The 21,419-nt window shown below is 42.2% G+C and overlaps 1 protein-coding gene across 1 annotated transcript in view; it reads right to left on the minus strand.

The window, feature by feature from the left end:
• Positions 1–1,831: 1,831 nt before the first annotated feature.
• The window catches only part of LOC108924569 (follistatin-related protein 5-like), a 95,887-nt gene continuing 76,299 nt past the window's right edge, over positions 1,832–21,419 (minus strand). Inside the window, exons 11-16 of the mRNA XM_018736056.2 lie at positions 10,649–10,675; positions 10,294–10,412; positions 8,757–8,906; positions 6,610–6,717; positions 6,395–6,519; positions 1,832–4,098 (exon numbers count right to left, since the gene is read on the minus strand). Of these exons, the coding sequence (XP_018591572.1) occupies positions 3,396–4,098; positions 6,395–6,519; positions 6,610–6,717; positions 8,757–8,906; positions 10,294–10,412; positions 10,649–10,675 (1,232 nt within the window). The 3' untranslated portion in view covers positions 1,832–3,395. The remainder of the gene's footprint in view (positions 4,099–6,394; positions 6,520–6,609; positions 6,718–8,756; positions 8,907–10,293; positions 10,413–10,648; positions 10,676–21,419) is intronic.

A 21,419-nucleotide genomic window follows, 5' to 3' on the forward strand; every position in this document is an offset into this window, starting at 1 on the left:
GAGTGTCATTGTCATGCCTGGCCCTACTGAGGACAGTAAGCACTGTGCTGTAATATTGTAGTACTGTAGTACTGTAGTAAGGGTGTATTGTCCTGGGGAGGGGGTTTGTCCTAGGGGGGTTTTGTTCTACACCCCAGACAACACCTCCAGGACAAAACCTCCTCTTTTGAAAGACAAAGTAGGGCAAAACCTTCTGAAACAATGACAAAAGTCCCCTTTTTTTTCCTGTTTCTGTACTTTAATTCCATTTAATACCATTATAATTGGAAGAAAAAAGTATAAATCAAGTAACTGAATACTGAAGTAATTCTAAAAAATATTTTCTTTTTCTCTGTGTTCATTTCTGAATGGTGTAGGGCATAGCATCAGCTGGTAGTAAATGAAATTTAAATAAACCTTAACACTCAATAATATTTTTATACTGCTTTTTCATTTTTCAAAGATGTGATATAATGTTCTTTAAATTACCCTTTTTTTTAAGATTGTACAAATAATTTTGTGTAATTTAACAGTGAGCTGTAAATTTATATTGCAAGTAATTTATGCTACAATACAATACTTATAATGCCTTTCTTATTGCAGTCTCATTATATAATGAATGTAGTATTTAATCATTCAGAGAAGTGTTCATAAACTAGAAATACACACACACATTTTCAGAACCGCTTGTCCCATACGGGGTCACGGGGAACCGGAGCCTACCCGGTAACACAGGGCGTAAGGCCGGAGGGGGAGGGGACACACCCAGGACGGGACGCCAGTCCGTTGCAAGGCACCCCAAGCAGGACTCGAACCCCAGACCCACCGGAGAGCAGGACCCAGTCCAACCCACTGCACCACCGCGCTCCCTTGCTTGAAATAAAATAATTAATTTTAAACTGTATGAATCAAATGGGGGGGGGGGGGGGGGGGGGGGGGGGGGGGGGGGGGGGGGGGGGGCGTGGTGGCACGGGGGGTTTCAGCCAGTGCCTGCTGCATGGTGGGTCTGGGGTTCAAGTCCCGCTTGCGGTGCCTTCACCGGAGAGCAGGACTGTGGTCCAACCCACTGCGCCACCGCACGCCTAACTAGAAATATCAGAAGAATAAAAATTTTGTTAATTATTTGTCCAAAGGGGGTATTCACCTAGGGGGGTTTGTCCTACACTCATCTACAGCAGTGATGATGGTGCTGGTGATCCTGATTATAATAGTGGTAGTGGTGATGATTATGAAGATGATGATGCATGTACCGTTTGCAGGTTTCAACGAAATCCAGATCTTAATTCTTGGAAGTAGAATCAGATGAGAAGCCTTTTAGAGCATCACCTTGGCAAGTAATAAATTTAGGAATTTCCTCTTCTCATTTGAATATTAAAGATCCAGCCATTCATTTCTATTATTTACCTGTCAAGAGGATATCAATTCAATTTCAGGGTATGTGTCCCAAAGCCCAGAAATACTTCAGGAAATTACAATAAATGACAGCACTCCTTAAAGTAATATATTTATTAGAAAAAGGATATTTAACTCCACCTGCTAATGGTAAACTTTTAATTTCATTTGTGAATATCTGGACCTATGTGCACATGAAATATTAAATGAGGTTTGTGGTGAACCTTCTGCATAACATTTGGTGTAATGTTTGCATACGATTTTTTGCAAGAGAAAGACTGACATGCTTTTGGTGATACCTATGTCTATAATTTATGATTCCATTTTTTATAAGGGTATTATACTCTGCTTAGTATATGTCATTCATAAAACAACTACAAAGAACATTTTAAAAGGAACAGCTTTTATTGTTTTATCAATGTCAAGCGTTTTCCTACATAAATAGCAACCACATTAATAAACGGTCATGACTAAATGTAAGACAATAATGTTATCATAGGTGACATCACAAGTTGTCAGGGGAATGATTTAGTTTCTATAAATTAAAAACCTGACACTCAAACACATTTATGGAAACTAACAAGATATATTCAAAAGACCACTTTGTGTCTATGTACATTACACGACTAGAAAAATGATAGTTCACAGGACGTCAATAAAAAGCTTTAAGTTTTGAGCAGTTCTCTGTATTTCCAGCAAAACTTTATAAAAGGATAAACAGTGTTGAACGACTGCCTTAGTTTTAAAGCCTCAGTATATTACATAATACTAAAAATAACATTGTTCTGCGCTAACTGCCATTGATCAGGCTCAAACCCATAACAGCTCCTCCCATAAATGGACTAAATTAGAAAAACTCATTTTAACGATGCCCCTTGAGCAGGGATTCAGAATAAAAATGCATAGAGTACAGTATATCTACCCAGGAGAGGGGTTCATACAAGAAGCGTAGATGGCTACTGCGGAAACAATACCTCGGTCTGTATCTCCTGATGTCAAGTGGATCATTTCTGCACAAAGGATTCAGGATTCGGGGCCAATGTAAAAAATAAAGCTTTGTCATATACCACCTCCACCATGGAAAACACGTACATGTAAGCAGTTCATGATGAACTGGATACAATTTTCCATTGAATACGCAATATACACTTCAGATGTTTTGCTTATAGTTAGATTGTAAATTGCCATACTGGCAACAATTTCCTCAGCACTGATATTCTATAACTTTGTATTGAAGATCTTTCTCCCCAATTGCTCTCTAAACCAGAATAAAACTATGACAGCCATTTTTAAACTATTTAGATTCTTTTTCAGCAAATTATTGAAATGGTGCATTTGTAACCATTCTAAAATTTTTTTCATTTGTTTTTTCAATTTATCGCCTATCCTAAGCAACTGGAAAACAGCGACAGCTTAAAATCAGCAGTCAGCAATGCGGTTAGAACCCAGCCTTCAGCCTGCACTTCAAAGGAAATGGCATTAACTTAAAATAAAGTGGCTTAAAATTAAAAAATGAAAAGGATTTTCATGAGAAAACTACATCCATTCTGGTGCATGAGACTGAGCCTCTGTCACCCGACAGAAGGGCAAAATGCTGCAGTTGGACATATAAGTCTCTTTTTTGTTATTAATGTGTGGAATTATTTCTATTTTGCCCTTCTGCTTGAAAGCGCATTCTTTCAAGGCACAAAAACGATAATCAACAGTGGGCAGTTCTCTAGTGTGACCATTTTTCTCCGATTGTCGCCAAAACAGATTTAAGATGCTTTAGATGACCATCATCTCGTTTGTTTCTGTCGTGTGAGAAGAATTTATTGTTTATTAAAATTTTGTAAAAGGTTTCTAAATGTTCCCATTTGCATTTCTAAAATTTTTTACAAAACCAAAAAAAAAAAAAAAAACCATTGAATGAAGGCCCATTGTCCAATATAGTTTTTGTATAATTTTTTTCCCTTTTTAAATGTTACATAAAATGTTATGAGGGTGAATACATCCACACTGAGTGCTAAAAGAAGCGAATATACCTACGCATCACCTACCCACATGATCGTGTTACCTTTGAGGACATCAGTGATCTCGCAGTTGAGTTTATTCAACCGCCCGTCTAGTATGAACAGTGACTCCTGGGACGGGGTCATCAAGTACTGTCCAAACAAGCCACTGTCCACGATCACGCGATTCTTCCGGCTCCAGAGCCACTCCGATGCTCTCACAGGCTCCTTCAGGCTTTTGATCATCTTCACATTGCCTGTGGCCAGCTCAACGTACAGCACGTCGGTCTGTAGCCTGGAGCTCGCGAAGATGTTGTACTGGTGCACCTCGGTGAAGGACGGCTGGAACGCCACGTCGGAGATGTGCAGGTTGGTGTGGATGTCAAAGGGGGCCAGGATCTCGCCTCGACCCGTGATGGACTGGATTCTCATCAGGCCATCCTTGTCGTCGACACTCACGAGGTAGCGTCCGTCCGGAGACACGTAAGGCGTTCCTGTTACGTCTCCATTGTGTCTGATCACAGCATCTGTTACGGCGTCCACTATGAGCTGCGGCCTGGCGGCTCCCGTAATGTCGTGCCTACAGTCCACAAAATAGTATCCGCCCAAGTGTGTGTAGGCCAGAGCGTTCGGGATGCAGCTGTGGTCCTTCAAGGGAATCTTCTTCACCGTCGACATGGTTTCCAGATCTATTTTGTGAAGTGCGGGCTCATTCTTATGGAGTATGAATCCAAACCTGCAGATATGTTGTAAACAAGAGAATCTGATTCAGTGACAAACTGGCCTGAGGTCAGAGCAGGGCAACACACGGACTGACAGTGTGTATGAAAATGGAAATAACATGGAACAAAACCCTTTTATGCAGAGAGGTCATGCTAAACGATTCCCTTTCTCTTAGGTTTTATATTTTTTTAACCATTCCTTTTTTTTTTTGCAGGGCAGTTCTTTGACGTTCACATACAACACTATTCTAAATCAACCAATTCATCTCACTGTTCACTTTATTAAACCACTCAACCAGTCACGACTTTTTTTTTTTTTTTTTTTAAAACCTTAGCACTTTGCAATGCTACTGCTCTGATGTGTTGCTCTGTCATGAATGTTCAGGCAATCATAATTTCCATAGACATTCCTGTGTCAAAGAAATGTCATGCGCAACCTTTAGTTTTCCATGCCTCAGGATGTCTCTTAACAAAGACAGTGACAGTGTCAGTGATGCTGCATATTCCTTTGTGGTCATTGTCTTCTCGTCAGTTCACAACAGTTAATATTTGTACTGGCACTGCATGTTTTTTTATGTCACAGTATATTGAATAATTTTAAATAGTTTATGAAATATGACTCAGTCAATAAAGGACACAAAAGATAGACACTAGGATAGACCACTGAGGAATATGGTGAATTTTCATGCATCCCCTTCACTCTGTACTGTTTGTGTATTTCAGAACCTCAGCAGAAAGACCTGGTACAATCTGAGCTCCGTTTAACCTCTATCAATGGAGATCTCTGCTCCTCTTCTCAGTACTGGGTCTGATCATGTGCACGGGCCCTTATGCACACCCTCCTTATTAGCTGCTGGAGGAGCCCTTCCATCAGGGACCTCGGCGTGAAGTGTCAAGGCATGCTGGGGTTGCTTGCCAGAGGTTAAACATAGAGCACTGGTGTGACACTGGTGTTGGTGCTACAGATATTATTGCTAGGGATTTCACCCCCATACACATTCCACCTACCTACCGCTGTCATCTGCCTATAGATCCCTATACAGATGTTTGAGTTACAAATTTTTTAAGATACAAACATTTTTCTAGATTTTTCTTTTTTGATTTTTCATAGCATTTTCTGACCTTATCAATTTTGTAAAATATCTGTCTTTTTCAAAGTGAAAGTGACCTGCATTTCTGCTGCTAGCCAATAGTTGGCAGTAAATCACACACATAGAGAATACAGTGGGACCAGCTACCTTCAACTGTGTTTCCAGTTCATGTCTGCTGTTTGTGATCAATAACAAGTTGAGAAACATTGCATGTTTATGAGATGAACTAGTCAAGAGTTGGTGTTACATAGGAGTTTGAAGAAATTATGTATTTTTATTTTCATATTTGTTCAATTAGTTTTCATTTTAATATGCATTGAAATTAAAAAAAAAAGTCAGTATTTTTTAAAATATATTGTAGTTTTTACAAAAAACACAATGCAAAAATAAATCAAAGGATGTCTGTTTCTTATCACATTTGATTGTGTAAATAATAAAGAAAGCTGAAAGTGGCCAGAAAGCTGAAAGTGGCCAGAAGCCACACACACACTTTTGGTATTAATCACTCAAGCATCCCGGTTGATTAAGAGATCATGAAAAGAAGGATTGATGGATTGATTGTTTATTATTTTTTAAAAGTAATTTTTTACTTTTAAATTAATTTTAATATTTCTTGAAGTTAAAAAATAATGGAATAACTCTTCTAGAGATTTTTTTTATTATAACTTTATCTGAGGTTTTTATAGAGCCTAGCCAGTGAAAAATATTGATGGATGTCTGCATAATGAAGCTATCATTAATTGAAAGTTAATTGTGACTTAAGATTTAAGATTCTGGTCCACTTGTGTTTGTAAGTTGAGGAGCCTGTGTACTCAGATCTCCTACCTGTGAGAAAGTAATCTCAATTTCATGTGTGCGTGCATCAAAGTTAGTAAGTGTGTGATTTACATATTTAAAGATGGGTAACTGTTGTGAGTGATCCTAGAACAGTTGAGAAACCAGACTAAGGCTCAGTTAAAATCACTAGAAATTGCTTCCCTTACTCAGCCTCACGGCTGATGCGTTTCCCGTGGACCGTCAGCGTAATGAGCTACTCGCTACAGAAGACCCTGTGTGTGAGCTGATGAATACTGCATGCATGCTGTCAAAGTGCACAACAAAATCAATGGGCCGCGGGTATGCCGAGGCTTCTGGGTGTCGACAGATGGAGTCCCGTCGGCGTTGCGGAAGGCCAGGTTGGGGAGCGGGAGAACACGACGGCGGCAGCAGCCACCCTCACCTGACGTGATTGATTAGGAGAGTTGTCGGCGGGATGAAGAAATCATCCACGCTGTCGAGACGCCTGCCTACGGGCTGGGTGTGGACGGTGTGGTGGGGGCTGCTCCTGCTGGCCTCACTGATCACCTGCACCGAGAGTGGGGACACCATGCGATTCACACGTTGCGTCACAAGTCTGAAACAATAACCCGAGATCGAGAAGCAGAGTGAATGTACCTGAAGGGTGGGGGATGTCTTCTTCTCGTCACCCCAGCTAAGGAGCCACACCTGGTCATGGGATTTGTCATAATGCAGTTTCACTGGGAGAGGATCGGTGCTCACAGCCTGCAGTGCCGAAAAAACGGGAAATTATAATTATTTTATCACAGGTATCCTTCGTGTTTATTCATTTAGCACACATTTTCATAAATTATCACTTTTGCCATTTGGATTTTTACTTATTTATTTAACCGACGCTTTCCTCCAAACTGACGTACAGCGTACAGCCACCTACAATGATTTACCCATTTATAGCACGGTACTTTTTTCTGGACCAGTTGATTAGTACTACAGCAGGAGGTGGGATGTGAACCTTGGTCTTCTGAGTGCCAGATTGTTGTAACTGCTATGCCCCTTGCTGCCCATTCTCATCCAACAGAATTTTTTGTGAAATCCAGAATCACCTGTTCCAAAGTTACTTAAGCAAACCTGCACTGACCTTGAAATGAATACAATATGTACTTGATTTTTTTTAATTCAGAAAGCTTTTTTTTTTCAATACATCTACATGCATAAGACATGACTGACATCTGGACAGTGCATTTTCTAAATTGCTTTCGACATACATCATCTCCTGCCGAGCTGGCGGAGAATAGCTTTGAACAGTTTAAAAGTCTTTGCACAGGAGGCACCCCAGGAAACAGATGCACACAATTTTTGCTTGGATGTTTGTCAGATGATTTGTTTGAGAGCATAAATCAATATTCTGCACTAATACTTTGAATTTCAAAACAATTTGCATTTTCACCAAAAGAGAACGCATTAAACTTTTTACATGCTCTATTTGATTAATTACCCTCGGTGTATAAATTGATTATCAAGTAAGCTACAGCAATTTGTTGCTAAAATGTTGTGGACCACACAATTAAGAGGCATTTAATCAAGGTGCGCAATTAATCTAGCTACCAGACACTTTGATTATGCCTTCGAAAAGAAAACGCACTATTTTCCTTAATTTACACTCCCCGATCACAGCTCATTAGCGGGCCGCACTGTAGACACCTAAAACACGTCTGTCGTTTCTTTTTTTTTTTTTCTTTTTTTTTTTTAATGAAACATGAATATGATAAACTCAACAGAATCGCCGGACCGATATTGTTTACTCATTAGTGCAGGACCGCACGTTTGCGCATGGAAAAACAAACAGCAGGGTTTCAAAAGGGAAGAGAAATAAATCCAGAGCTCGGCTCCACTCCCTCATCTCTCCTCTCCGCTGGCACCGTTCGGGAGCACCGTGGGGCTAATTAGGATCAACCTAGCTAAAGTAATGAAACCGAGCCTCAAGGTGACTGACTAATGACTGCTTTAGCATGGCGCCTGGGGAGTGCGGACAGGGTGGGCTCGAACCTGGGCCTTGTGCCCGGGGGCAAACAGAGGCCCTCATCCTCGCGAGCGCCATGTCTGGCCTAATTACGACCTCCCCGGCCGGACAGACCCTTGGCGGCTTTGCAGGGATTTCTGAAAAATCAAAACTTGTCGGCCACATCTGCTCCTCCTGACCCAACGCGGCGAGCTGCATTTGCATGCGTGCCTCTGTGTCCCGCGCGATTCCCAACAGCTAAGTCCACGGGTCTTTGCATCTGCTTACATATTCTGCTGAATCACTTGTCAGGAGCATCTGGTGGAAATGCAGAGCACCTTAAACAGGTGTCCTGTCAGCACGAGCGCCTGGTTGATGTCCATACAGATGTTCAAATGTTATACCGACAACACAAAGTCTACTTGAAATGTAAGGTGTTTTTTTCGACAGAAAAAGAGTTCAGAATGTGGTACCACAGTTGACCTGTGGAGGTGTCTGTTATTGCCGCAAATTGTGCGATGGGCTGACAAATGGCCAGTTAATTACTTCCAGCCAGGAATATTGAACGTTAACAATGAAACCATGCTGTTTGTCACTTGAGTCCGGCCTTTCAATCTTAATAAAAACTGCCCGTGAATGAGGCCATTTGAAAAGAGCAGAAATAATTTGAATATGAAAATTATAGGATTTAAGTCTCTAGGTCATATCAAGAGCTGATTTGCAATGGAGTTCTGAATTGAACATTCCCCTGGCTTTCTACTGAGGTTCTAACATTTCGGTCTTCGTAGACAAAGGGCTTGCCTACCTGGACGGCCTTCTGTGACTGAACATCTATAATAAGGACTCTGTTCAGAGTTGGCTGAGTGACATAAATGTACTTGTCCTTCACGTTCACCGCAGATGACCACATACATCTCTGCTCAGCGTCACCTTCTGACTTCGGGCAAACCTCCTCCTGCAGGATACACACCAACAGCACAAAGCACTACATGAGAAGGTAGTATAATTATTACAGATTAATGAACAAAATCATAAGGAATACAGTAGCAGCACAATGCCACATAGTGGTATGAACAGTGGCATGTGGCCTGGTCGCCAGCAGAGCCAGACTATGCGTCGAGGCCTCGGGAGAAACCGTGGACGTAGGTGAAGAAGGCTCGGGAGGCATTGATTAATACGCTGTTGCAGGTTCATGGCATAACAATATTAAACAAAATGTCATGTCTGTGCAGTACATATTTTACAAGTATATGGGGAACGCTAAATATTCCATATGATTACAGCAGATCTCAATTGTACTTACTGTATGCAGTGTTTATGAATGAATTGTATGCATTTAATCTAGGAGCAGATAGAACCCATTAACAAGTCCTATTAACTGGTTACAGTCCAGCTGTATAAGCAGTGTTTGAGAATGAATATTTATATTGGTGATGAAACATACCTGTCACCTTCAGTAAGGTCTTGCTTCACTGGATCTCCGGAAATGCGATCATGTCTAGAATCTTTACTCAGACAGTTGGGAAGCTACTGACACACTGTCCTACCCTGTCATGTTATATTTGTGCACGAAATCACGCCACTTGACAAGTGTTTAACACCAGCAAAGATTGTGATGCTCGAATCTGTAACTCTGAAACACCTGGTTGTAATAATGGTCCTGTTTACTGAGTAAACATATGTTTTCCTCAGCTCAAGTATCATCTAAGAGACAACAAATGGAGATGGTGAAGACTTAAGAGTGTGTGTGCAGACTCTTCCTCATTCATGCTGTTGCTCTCTCTCTCTCTCTCTCTCTCTCTCTCTCTCTCTCTCTCTCTCTCCTATGGTCCTGTGAAAGCTCCTGAGAACAGTCTCTCCACCGGGTTCATATCGCACATCATCTCCTCAAGTGTCCTCCACCGCTGCTCAGTAGCTTCACTTTTCAAATGGACGCATCACTGTGTGTACTCATGAAAGGCAGAGAACAGAGGCGCCTCCTACGCACCATGGGTGCCAAAGTAACAAGGACCCCCCCGGATAAAACAGGTCGAGTTAAACCGAGAGGATGGAGAAAATTAGGTTGCACAGGAGCCACAAGGGAGACCAAGCAATCTCAAGCACCGAAGCCATCTATGATCTCAAAACTCATTACACTCATTATGTAATAAATCAGTATCACAAAACAAAGAAAACTAATAACAATAACGCTGTGGACCTTCTCATATTACAAGAATCTGCTCACGATATGAAGGTTTCTCATATTACAGGCACTAAGTGCCAGAGCGGTGTATTAACAGAGTGAATTCTGGAGTCTCAGAGATGTTATTTATCGGTATTCGTTTTCACAAAGAGCACATTACCTGCTGCCCCAGCAGCTTCTCGCTGGGCTTTATGTGTCTCTGAATTTCACATGCCACCGGCTGGATGACTTTAATCCCATCCTCATAAAACACATAGAACATATTGCCAATTCCCAGACCTAGACAGGAAAATAAATAAATAAAAATACCTGGTGAACAAAGCAATTTGAATTTTACAGTGAATGCATGGCAAATGAAAATGAGGCGTACAAGCCCAATTTTACGGCGATGTCTCCTCCTCCGTAATTGTACAGTTATTGCAGAATTAGATGACAATGCACTAAAAATGAAAATGAACATGCTGAACACCCCATATTGAAATGCGTGGAAGAAAAAATATAACATGCACAAGTACCTTCTTGTCTCCAAAGGATGTTCGCAACTGAAGCAGGAGAGAATAAGAAAGAAGTGGTTACAAAGACCGTTATCTTCCACTAAAGTGGAGCCTTTCTTCTGGCGGAGAATTAAAAACAATGGTTATGTCATACTTTCTACAGAGTTTCCAGATAAAGAGGTTTAATTTGACATAGGAGGGTTCTTTTATAATAGTTAACTCAGCTATAAAGAAAAAAAACCGCTGGAGTTTAAAAATTGCAATTTTCAGACCTCAGGCGAATACAATGTGTGTGTGTCGGGGGGGGTGTGGGTTCAGATCATGCTTTTATCGGTGGTGCAACTCAAGGGTTGAGTCGGTGGCATGCAACCTTGAACACCGCCATACTGCTTTAAATGACCTTTACCGCAAAGAGTGTCGGCATATCAATTTTTCTGCTTTTCATAACACGGGGCATTAAGTTAATGACACGTTAAGCTGAAAAGTTAAACCGTGTAGTTAAAGGAAATGCCTCAAGTTTAATGTACAATTTAAAAACCACTTTACTTTTAACTGTAAATGTATGAAGACAAAATATCCTACAGATACCTGGAATTGGGAGTTCTGGCCAATATTTAGTCTGTCACCCTGACAGATAGGCTGAACAACATCCACAATTTAACAGTCACCTGCAGACCTGTGGCTGGGAGGCGGCCGCACGTTTTCCGAGTCTTGAACGACAGCGAGGCTTGAAAAGGCACCAAATTCCAATTGAGAAGATTGACAGGGTGTTGCAGATTGCACGAGCCTCATCAGCTTTCTAATATGGTAATCATATGGCTTAACGCATGAGCGGAGCACTGTGCCGTGCGGTGATTTATCTCCCGTTCGCCCCAAATGCACCTTTCAAGGCAGGATTAATGCGTCTCACAGAGGACAACAGCCAATACACAGGAGCCAGCAGAAATACGCCCTATCTGTCTTTATACTCGCTGGTTTACGACACGGGCCCCACGTCACCGTGTTAACTACATCAAAATATATAGCTGTTATTAAGCGTGTGTTTTGCTAGCAATTTATAGTCAATGCAGTTGCTTGGCAAGACAATTAATAAAAAAATAACACATAGGACTGATAAAAGAAGATAGAAGAATTTCACAGGATGTCCTTAGTATGGTCGATATATTGTGAACTCACCTATTCACAACGCAACAGCAACATACTGTACAAGAACAATAGAGCGTTCTCGCATTGCACTGTGTTGAAACCCTGGACTCAAGTTATCCTTGAAGTTACAGCTGCTACTATTAACTGGCTTATAGAATAGAAAATCATTTGTTATTTCAATGATAAAAGAGATCAAGTATATGGTGATGGAACGCTCCACCACTGTGCAATGGAATGTATATTTGAATATGTATTTCATATACTGTATGAGTGTACAAGTTAGTTCAAAGGAACGCTGAGACTTTGATAAGTGTGATAATACCTTTGATTCATACATCCATCATCAACAGCCGCTTGACCCAAGCTGGATCACGGGGAGCCGAAGCCTTACCCAGCCACACAGGACACAAGGCCCAGGGGGGAGGAGACACACCCAGGACGTGACACCACTTCGTTGCAAGGCACCGCAAGCGGGACTTGAACCCCAGACCCACCATGCAGCAGGCACCGGGTGAACCCCCATTTGATTCATACAGTTTAAAATTAATTATTTTATTTCAAGCAAGGGAGCGCGGTGGTGCAGTGGGTTGGACTGGGTCCTGCTCTCCGGTAGGTCTGGGGTTCGAGTCCCGCTTGGGGTGCCTTGCGATGGACTGGCATCCCATACTGGGTGTGTCCCCTCCCCCTCTGGCCTTACGCCCTCTGTTGCCGGGTAGGCTCCGGTTCCCCGTGACCCTGTCTGGGACAAGCGGTTCAGAAGGTGTGTGTGTGTACTTTATTTCATTATAATTGCTTTTGTAGCTACAGCCTTTAGAAAGAAGATTAATTGACTTATAACAAGACTATAAAATTAAATCACAGTGCCCTGCATCTGGCCGTGTGACAGTCATATCGCAATGAATGCAGCTTTTGGAATGTCAATAGCAGCTAAATCTAAAAAATTTTAATAAATAAATGCTATTCTCTTACAAATTTTCTGAAAGCGTATACACACACACATTTTCAGAACCGCTCGTCCCATACGGGGTCACAGGGAACCGGAGCCTAACACGGCAACACAGGGCGTAAGGCTGGAGGGGGAGGGGACACACCCAGGACGGGACGCCAGTCCGCCACAAGGCACCCCTAGCGGGACTCGAACCCCAGAGCAGGACTGCGGTCCAACCCACTGCACCACCGCACCCCCTGAAAGTGTATATTAAAAGTTTATTTGTCCGCAATAATTCAATTGTATCATTACCCTTTAATGCCATAGTAATAAAGACAATAAGGATGATGGTCTATACTTCACCGTGAATTAATGTGAAAAAAGCAACAAGTCTAAAATAGCAGGTTCACCAAACATTTTGACCCATTCTAATTACAGAGTTATGAATTCTAAAGAGTTATGTGGCACAGACATAATGGAAGGTATTCTAATCACTGTTCCTACGCACACTTTTTGAATATTTGAAGTTTAAATTTTGCACTTAGCGCCATAATCCTTAATTCTGTCTCCAGATAAGTTACCTGCTCACACTTGAAAAGGTGAAAGACAGTAGAAACGTGACAACAGACAGCAATCTGTTCCTACCTTAGTTTGCTGCATATTCTCTACATGTTCACAATATTCCCTGCTAGCTTTCTCTAGCTGCTCATATAAACCTCAACACAGTGTTTACGGACTACAAGACCATCAAAGCATCCGTCCCCAGCAAGATGGCCACACTCATCCACCTCTGGCCACTTGTGCTCCCACTCACAAGGGTTCCGATATCGAGAGTCTGTAGGTTCTTTGTTTTGGCTCCGTTGTGGTGGAATGAGGTCCTTTTCCCCTCGAAGCCGCTGAATCCATTCCAGCATCGGAGCAGGGTCTCATCTCTTTCAGACTCACTTCTTACTGGGTCTCCTAAATGCTTCAGAAGTTTACACCACACCCTCCGTCATGATCACTTTTGCATTTCCAATCCTGAGTCCAATCAGACTCAGTTCTGCAAGCGTGGTATCAGACAAACTTACCGCACTTTGATCTCATTTCTCATTTTCCTATTTCTCACTAGGTAAAGCTTGTCATTTGCTGTGAAATTTTTTATACTTTTGTATACAATGTATACAACATTTATGCAACATACAAATACAATATTTTTGTATGCACTTTTGTATACAGTGACTTGTACATTGCTTTGGAGAAAAGCACCTGCTGAATGAATAAATGTAAATGTAAAAAGACTGAAATATAAAAACAAATTGAACCTTTAAAAATGAATACACTACTACAAGTGTAAAGAAACTCAGTATCCTCATCCTGTCGAGTGCAGCGCTGAGTTGATACTATTCATCACCGCGATGTGAAATGGGCATCATTCCAGGCATAGGAACACTCATTTATCATTCATTTTTCCAAAATTAGAAGTAGTGCCACCTCAACAGCTTGTTCATTCCGAGCTTTGGACCAAACGCGGTGGGGGTAGCGCGTGGGGGTAAGGGCGAACGCGGGCCTACCCAGCAGCAAGGTTGTATGTTTTCACTGGTTGATGAAAACATAACAAAACTTTTGTCTGCGCATGGAAGGTCCTGGGCAGCCCAGGGCGATCCCGTAGCAGTAAACTATGGGTCGTTAAGAGAAAATGCGACGCAAACAGTGGCCGCCGTACCTTGGTTTTGTCCGAACCCTTGCGTCGTCGCCTACCGAGAATGGGATCTGTTCCACGAGGGAGGCCTTTCTTTATTAACACTGCGGATTCTGGGACAGCAGGTGGCGTGCTGGTTAGAGCCGTTGCTTTGCAATCGGGAGGTTCTGAGTACGTGTCCCCCATCCTGCTGTGGTACCCTCTATCGAGGTACTGTCACTGAACCGATCCCATGAAAATAATCCAGCTGTGTAAATACGTTTACAACTATTTATAAGTAGCTTACCATAGGAACGCATCCTCGTGAGGTGCCTTTTGGAGAAAAGCAACAGCTAATGGATTGCGCTCTACTTATCAAGTTTTATTTTAACATACAAGACATAAGTGTTACATTGAAATGCATCTAACTGAGTGTGTGAGAAACACAACTGTGCTGAAACATTGATGTGACAACTGGCAGCTTGGCAGAAAAAAGTTCCACGTAAGAAATACCGATGGTTAAAAAAAAGGGGTTTAAAATTTCTCAAGTCTAGTGTGTTTTCTCCGTCTCCTTCTCAATTCGGTATGGAAATTGTGGATCCCGTTTCACTGCAGTGGCTGGAGCAGAGCCTAACAATAGTCCTTTCAGCGCCGCGGAAGACAACTTTCCCGGGCCGCTTTTCCGGATAGCGGCTCACTTTTAATGACAAGCGGTAATGTGAAACAGCCTCTTCAAAGGAAGCTGAAGGCTCGAAACCTGTGGACTCGTGCGAGGAGAAAGTGAGATTCTCTTTCTCTTTTCTTCAAAGGTAAATGCTGTGAAGTTTAGGATATGAAACCTACCAGAATAATTGGTGTCAGAAAAGTTGTAACGTGCTGATAGCATTCTCTCCCTCCCCACCCCGACAGTAAAAGCCTAAAGTTGCGCAAACTCATGAGTGTTGGCCTTTTTGTAGGAAACCTAAAATTTAACATGCTGTGTGAAATGCAAGTGTTTCCTAGGTGACAGCATGTGTGCCTCGCTTGTCCTTGATGGATGCTTTTCCATTTCTTGCAATAATACGAATGCGTAAAATATAAATCTCTATTTACTGATATAAGATGATGTCGATGATGTGTTTACACTAACAGCGCCGTGTTGGATTACCGATCGATCATTTTTCGCGCCATCCATTGGCTGTTGAAATCCCACATACAGGTACAGCAACAAATGATATGTGTCTATGCCTCACAAGCAGCCGTAGGCATTTAAATATAGCTTCATAGTAGCATAGAAAAAAAAATTATCAAAACTTTTCATTTCAAACCTGACCCAACCACTTCTTTTATGTTGCCATCAATCACTTGTCCAGTGTAGGGCCGTGGTGATCCAGAGTCTATCCCGGAAGCATAGGACACGAGGCACGGTCCACCCTGGATGGGAAATCATTCTGTCGTAGGTTAACCACACAACACATTCACTCAAACACAGACACACGCACACACACACAGACACACACACACACACACACACACACACACACACAGACAGACAGACAGACAGACACACAATTAGGGCAATTTAGTCACCAGTTCCCCATGTTTCTGCACTGAATTTCTTTGAGAAAGTTAAAGCAGATGCAAATATATGAAATATTATGCATTGTTTTTTTTTTTTACAAGGATGCACACATTTCAGTTGCACACCGAAGGTCACACAGAAACAGAGGGATTAGGAATTTATTTTCCTCTTGTTATGCTCATGTTTTTCAGCTGGCTGGCTGCAGCTCCAGTGCGACATTTCGGCAGGAATCGGCAACACCAGAGCTGAGAGCTGAGGCTCCCCGGAAGAAGCCGTGCTCAATTTGCTGTCAGACAACACTGTTTTAAAAATTGAGCGGACGCGATTTGCTACAAGGCAAACATTCGTCAGACCCAATTTGCTCCCGGCTCCGTGTCCCAGTTCCATGCAAACGAGGAGCCCACTCCGGTTTGAATCCCCGCACAAAAGAGTCCCGCCAGCGTCTGCGGGGATTTCTCATTCACAGGCAGCCTATTCATTCATTAATGCTGATTACTTTCGTTCACAAAGCATTGCCGTTCCTTTAAAAACACTCACGGGTTACGCTTTAAACGTGAAACAAAAAGAAAAAAACACTAGTCTGGTAGGTCATTTAATTCAATCTCATTTATGTTTAGTTCTGAATCAATATCATCACCTTTGGTATCCAGCACCATTTCCATCATCGCCCTAACGGAGAAAAGGTGGATTCATTAGTGTATTCAGAGAGAAAACAGATTCCCCCTGATACCGCCAGTGATGCAGCGTCGGCCGGTGCCCAGGATGGTGTTAAACAGGGCCGTTTCCGACATGACACATGGTTTATGTTACACGCCACAGGGGCAGCAGGCAGTAATGTGATCTCAAAGATGGTTTCCTGACAGCTTTATTGTGACTAACAGCTTATAGGAGCCATTGCAGTCTATAACCGAAGAAGGTACAACTGAAAGGTCAGTGTGATTTATAGCACATTTTCTTGAGGGTGTCGCTTTATACATTCTTTAAATGTGTCAGGAACATCAGCGCTTCTTAATTAAAGCATAATAATCTATGATGGCATCCCGTTTATAATATCCGCGTCCACTTTTTGCAGCGCAGAGAAAGCTGCAATTAGAGTCGAAACTCCCTTTGTTAAAAACGATTAACTTGCGCTAAATCGTACAAACGCGGTGTTTCGTCGCGGCAAGGCCACTCCGTTATTTTATAAAACGACGATGGCGCAATTGTGCACGCTTGTAAGCGGCGCTCCTGAGCTGGGTGGGTAGAAGTGACGGGTTCGCGGCGATTCCCAGAGATGTGGGGCGCGGCACGGCGCGGCGCAGCGAACGCTGTAGAGAAACTGCAACCATCTGCACACGGTGACACGGGCTGACAGCGGGCCCCAGAGAGAGGGAGATGCACCGATGACAACTGCTCAGACAAGAGCTCTTATGGATGGGTGACGCGAAATCGCCTGGGAGTCCGGACCCAAATTCACGCCTCATTCCCTTCCCCGAGTCTGTGTCTCACTTGGGCGCCGAACGCTTTTTGTTGTTTAGCACTGGGCCCCGGTAAATAGGGGAACGCATTTCCTTTGTACTCAGTACTAAAGGTAAGATGACACCTAATGTGTTTTTATTATGCAAAGCAAAAACCGGCTTCAAAAATTAAAAAAAGTGTCCCCTCAGGGCATTAGATAAAAAAGAAAGAGATTTTTGTCACCAAAACAATATTTTTGAGTTAAAAAAACTGCAATGTTTATTTTTTCAAAGCTCTTTTGTCCCAGTTTCTGATTTTAAAAAAGTCTGTGTATTATGTTTTTCTTTCCGAAAAGACAGTGCATATCACATAGTGAAGGTGATAGCTTAACGCTGTAACTCTCTTTAGAGAAAAGTGTCTTCTAAATGAATAAACAAAAACTGTAATGTAAACAGATACAAATGACTTTGAATATTTATAGATTAAAAATATTTATATTACTGCTTTACAGCAAATAATGTTCAGAAATGCAATCTGTTTGCAAATAATTATATGAAAAGTAAATACTGAAAGTGCAAGTTAGGTTGCCCGACCTAACGGTGTGTTTTCGGGCATCCCAGAGGTCCTAAGAGGTGTATAACGAACACGACATACACCTCTCTCGGTGACTCTGGTCTTTTCTATGGGGAAGGTCACATAGACACAGATACGTATGGGCGGCAGGTACTCTGAACTATCTAAGGAACTGGCCCAGAAGCATCTGAGTTCAGCTGCCAACAAGAGCACTGTTGGTGGCCCCTGGAGCAAAGTAATTTACCTGAATTACAACAAATGCATCAGTCTCACTGGTGAGTGTAAACGTGTAAATCTCTGCAGTGCTTAGATCCCTTTGATTAATTTATTTGCAAGCTAACCATGGAAGAGCAGCGCATCTTGTGCACTTATGAAGGCATCTGGAGAACGCATGCAGAATGCTGAGTACGGTTCTCTAGCGAAGAGCAAGACCCCGCCGGACCGCGAACAATGAACCGGAGCCTTTCTGTTCCCGTGTCAGTAGATGTGGTCGGCAAGTAAAGCAAAGCAAAGCGTGCGTGTGGGTGTGTGTGTACATCTGTGCTTCTTCTCCATCAGTACAGGCCTGAGACATCAGAACAAGCACGGTGTCCCCGCTAAGTGTCAACAAATTATTGAAGGAAGAGCCAATTTACAGGCCATCTGGAAAGGAAAAAAATACACCTCTGCACCTGATAATGATCCACAGACATCTGAGCTGTTTTTTTTTACTGGAAACACAGCCTTTTTTATCTCTCAAAACACCTGTAATGTATTCCAAAGCACTGTAGTACTCCTTATGCTGTAAGTCACCTTGGATAAAGGCATTTGAGAAATAATTAAAAAATATATTATTTTCACACATATTACATTAAGTTGGTTAATGGTTTTTCATTTCTGGTTTTGAGTTACAGATCTGAGATTCGCTCAAAAATCTGATGGACTTGGATTGAGTTAAGTATGTGAAAAACTTTGCTTAAAGTCGTGAGTGTAAAAGTAGGACAAAGGCCAGTGGTAGGGTTACAATATTGTCTATCATTCCTTACTGAGGATTTTTCAGACCAAATTTTGTCCATCCAGTACAGCAAATCTCTGTCAAATATTGGCTGATTCACTCATTCTGGCAGCGATGAGCAGACCGATACCTGAAATGAAACTTCTGATACCAAGGTGATAGAAGCTTCGACTCGGAATCAGAACCCTTAGAGAATATCACAAATCTTACAGATGAAATGTGGACACTGCCTGGTCCAGCACTCTGGCCCACCCTACCAGACTTCTCCCTTTTTGCATTAGTGGAGAAAACTGAGATAGGCTTTTTTTGCATCTAAACTACATCAAAAAAGATTAGTGGATTTATTTCTGAATCTAGTTTTCTATTTGGTATCACCAAAGGCAGTTATTAAGGACCTTGGAGTGACTACTGAGTCAGAACTATCCTTTGAAGCACATATGTGAAAAAAATCCCTTGAGTGGCTTTTTTCCACCTCAGAAATAGTTCTAAATTCAGAAAATTCATCTCATTAAGTGATTCATTCGTTACCTTCAGAATATGAGGATGCTGTGCTCCGCTCTCAGGACGCACAATGACTGCTATGTACCCTTTCCTGCTTCCAAACATAGAAATGCAGAAAGAAGAAAAAATGAGGCCAGAACTTGATTTGTAACTGATAGATCACTGCAAATCATATCAATGTGTTACCACTGAATGAGGAGATAACTTTTTATACGAAAGATTTATGTCTTTGCGTTTTTCATTTTCCTCCCAGTTTAGCCAGATATAAATACTTACATAACCAATCAAAGGCCTGAGTACACCTTCCAGATGTCTTGTATTTGTGAAACTGTTCTTATTAATTATCATTATTTACTGATTATGTATGTGTAACACAGTCTTAGGTTTTCACACTCAGTTACTTACTCATTTAAAGAGCTGGTTAACTTTTACTGTATTGATTCAGTGTAAGTACCTTGATGGAAGGGGCTGGAGCAGGGATTTAAACCAGGGGTTCCTGAGAGCATGGCAATAGCTTTAACCACTTTGCTGGTACACACACACACACACACACACACACACACACACACACACACACACACACACACACACACACACACACACAAACTATTTGAAACTGCTTGTCCCAAGCAGGGTCGCAGCAAACCAGAGCCTAACACAGGATGCAAGGTTGTAGGGGGAGGGGACACACCCAGGATGGGACACCAGTCCACTGGAAGGCACCCCAAGCAGGACTCGAACCTCAAACCCACCAGAGAGCAGGACCCGGCCAAACCCTCTGCACCCCCCACTTTGCTTGTACCCTGGTATTTTGAAGAATCCAAGATTTTTTATTTTACTTTTTCAAGTATTTACAGAAATCGAGATGCTATGATTGACATATATACAGTATGTACTCAAACTTTTCAGTGATACGGTACGTCTGCAATAACATTACCAACGGACAAGGAGAGAAGACAGGTCTCTAAGCATCAGGCTTCTCTTACATTTTACATCTACATTCCCTTCTTTTGCAGGCACTTTTCTCCAATGTGATATAGATCTCAGAGCAAACAAAAGGGCATCAGTAACAGATGAAGAGATTTAAATGCAGACACACGGTTGCAGAAGCACAGTTAGTTTGTCTGACACCGCCGCTCGGCTGGCGCACATCACTCAAGGAGCTGCCTATAGAACTGACAGTCATATAGGAAATATGAAGATGATTATGACATCGCTCATTCTGCAGGCTTCTTAGTCTGGGTACCATGTCTGGAAGAGACCTCTATTCACACAATTCCACCCAAAGACCTTTAGACATCATGGACTATAGGTACGATCAGTGAGAAGGGAGAACCTCGACCATCTCACCCAACCATAGGGGGCAGAAGCCAAGAAGCCAAGGTGTGTGTCCCAGGATATCTGCCCCAGTATCAAGGAATCACGCTCTCCCTGAGAATGAGGGTCTTGAACCACACTGCCGAAACCCTCTTTAACTACTCTCTTCATCCATGAGTGGGATCTTGATGATTCCATTTTTACAAATGAACCGAAAACGTGGCAAACACCTTTCAGTATTCAAGTGTGTCTGCTGCTACGGCTAAGACGGACACCAGCTCTGCATTCAGATACAACTCTCTCGCAGTCACTGAAATAATCTGCATGTAGGAATCGCATTAGATCCGTCAACTAAAAGCAAGCGCATGTATAGAGACGTCTCACATGCTATGACTTCCCAGAGATAAGACGGGCCATGTTGTCATCTATTTCAAACAAATGGTGCTCTAAGGTAATTCACGGAGGCTATAACGTCTACAAATTACTCCAGAACTTATGGTACTTGTGGCAGTGCTTCTTGGTGTGTTCACCATTCTGTGACATTAGGAGTACCTTTATTTAAAATACTGGTGGATGGGGAGGGGATCACATTTGACTTTTATCTGTTGACGTACGAGATGCTACAACTGGGACACGACTTGAGTGACCTCGGCGTTTAGCGCACTGCATATTGGA

Source organism: Scleropages formosus, chromosome 16, assembly GCF_900964775.1.
Source record: "Scleropages formosus chromosome 16, fSclFor1.1, whole genome shotgun sequence".
NCBI lineage: Eukaryota > Metazoa > Chordata > Actinopteri > Osteoglossiformes > Osteoglossidae > Scleropages > Scleropages formosus.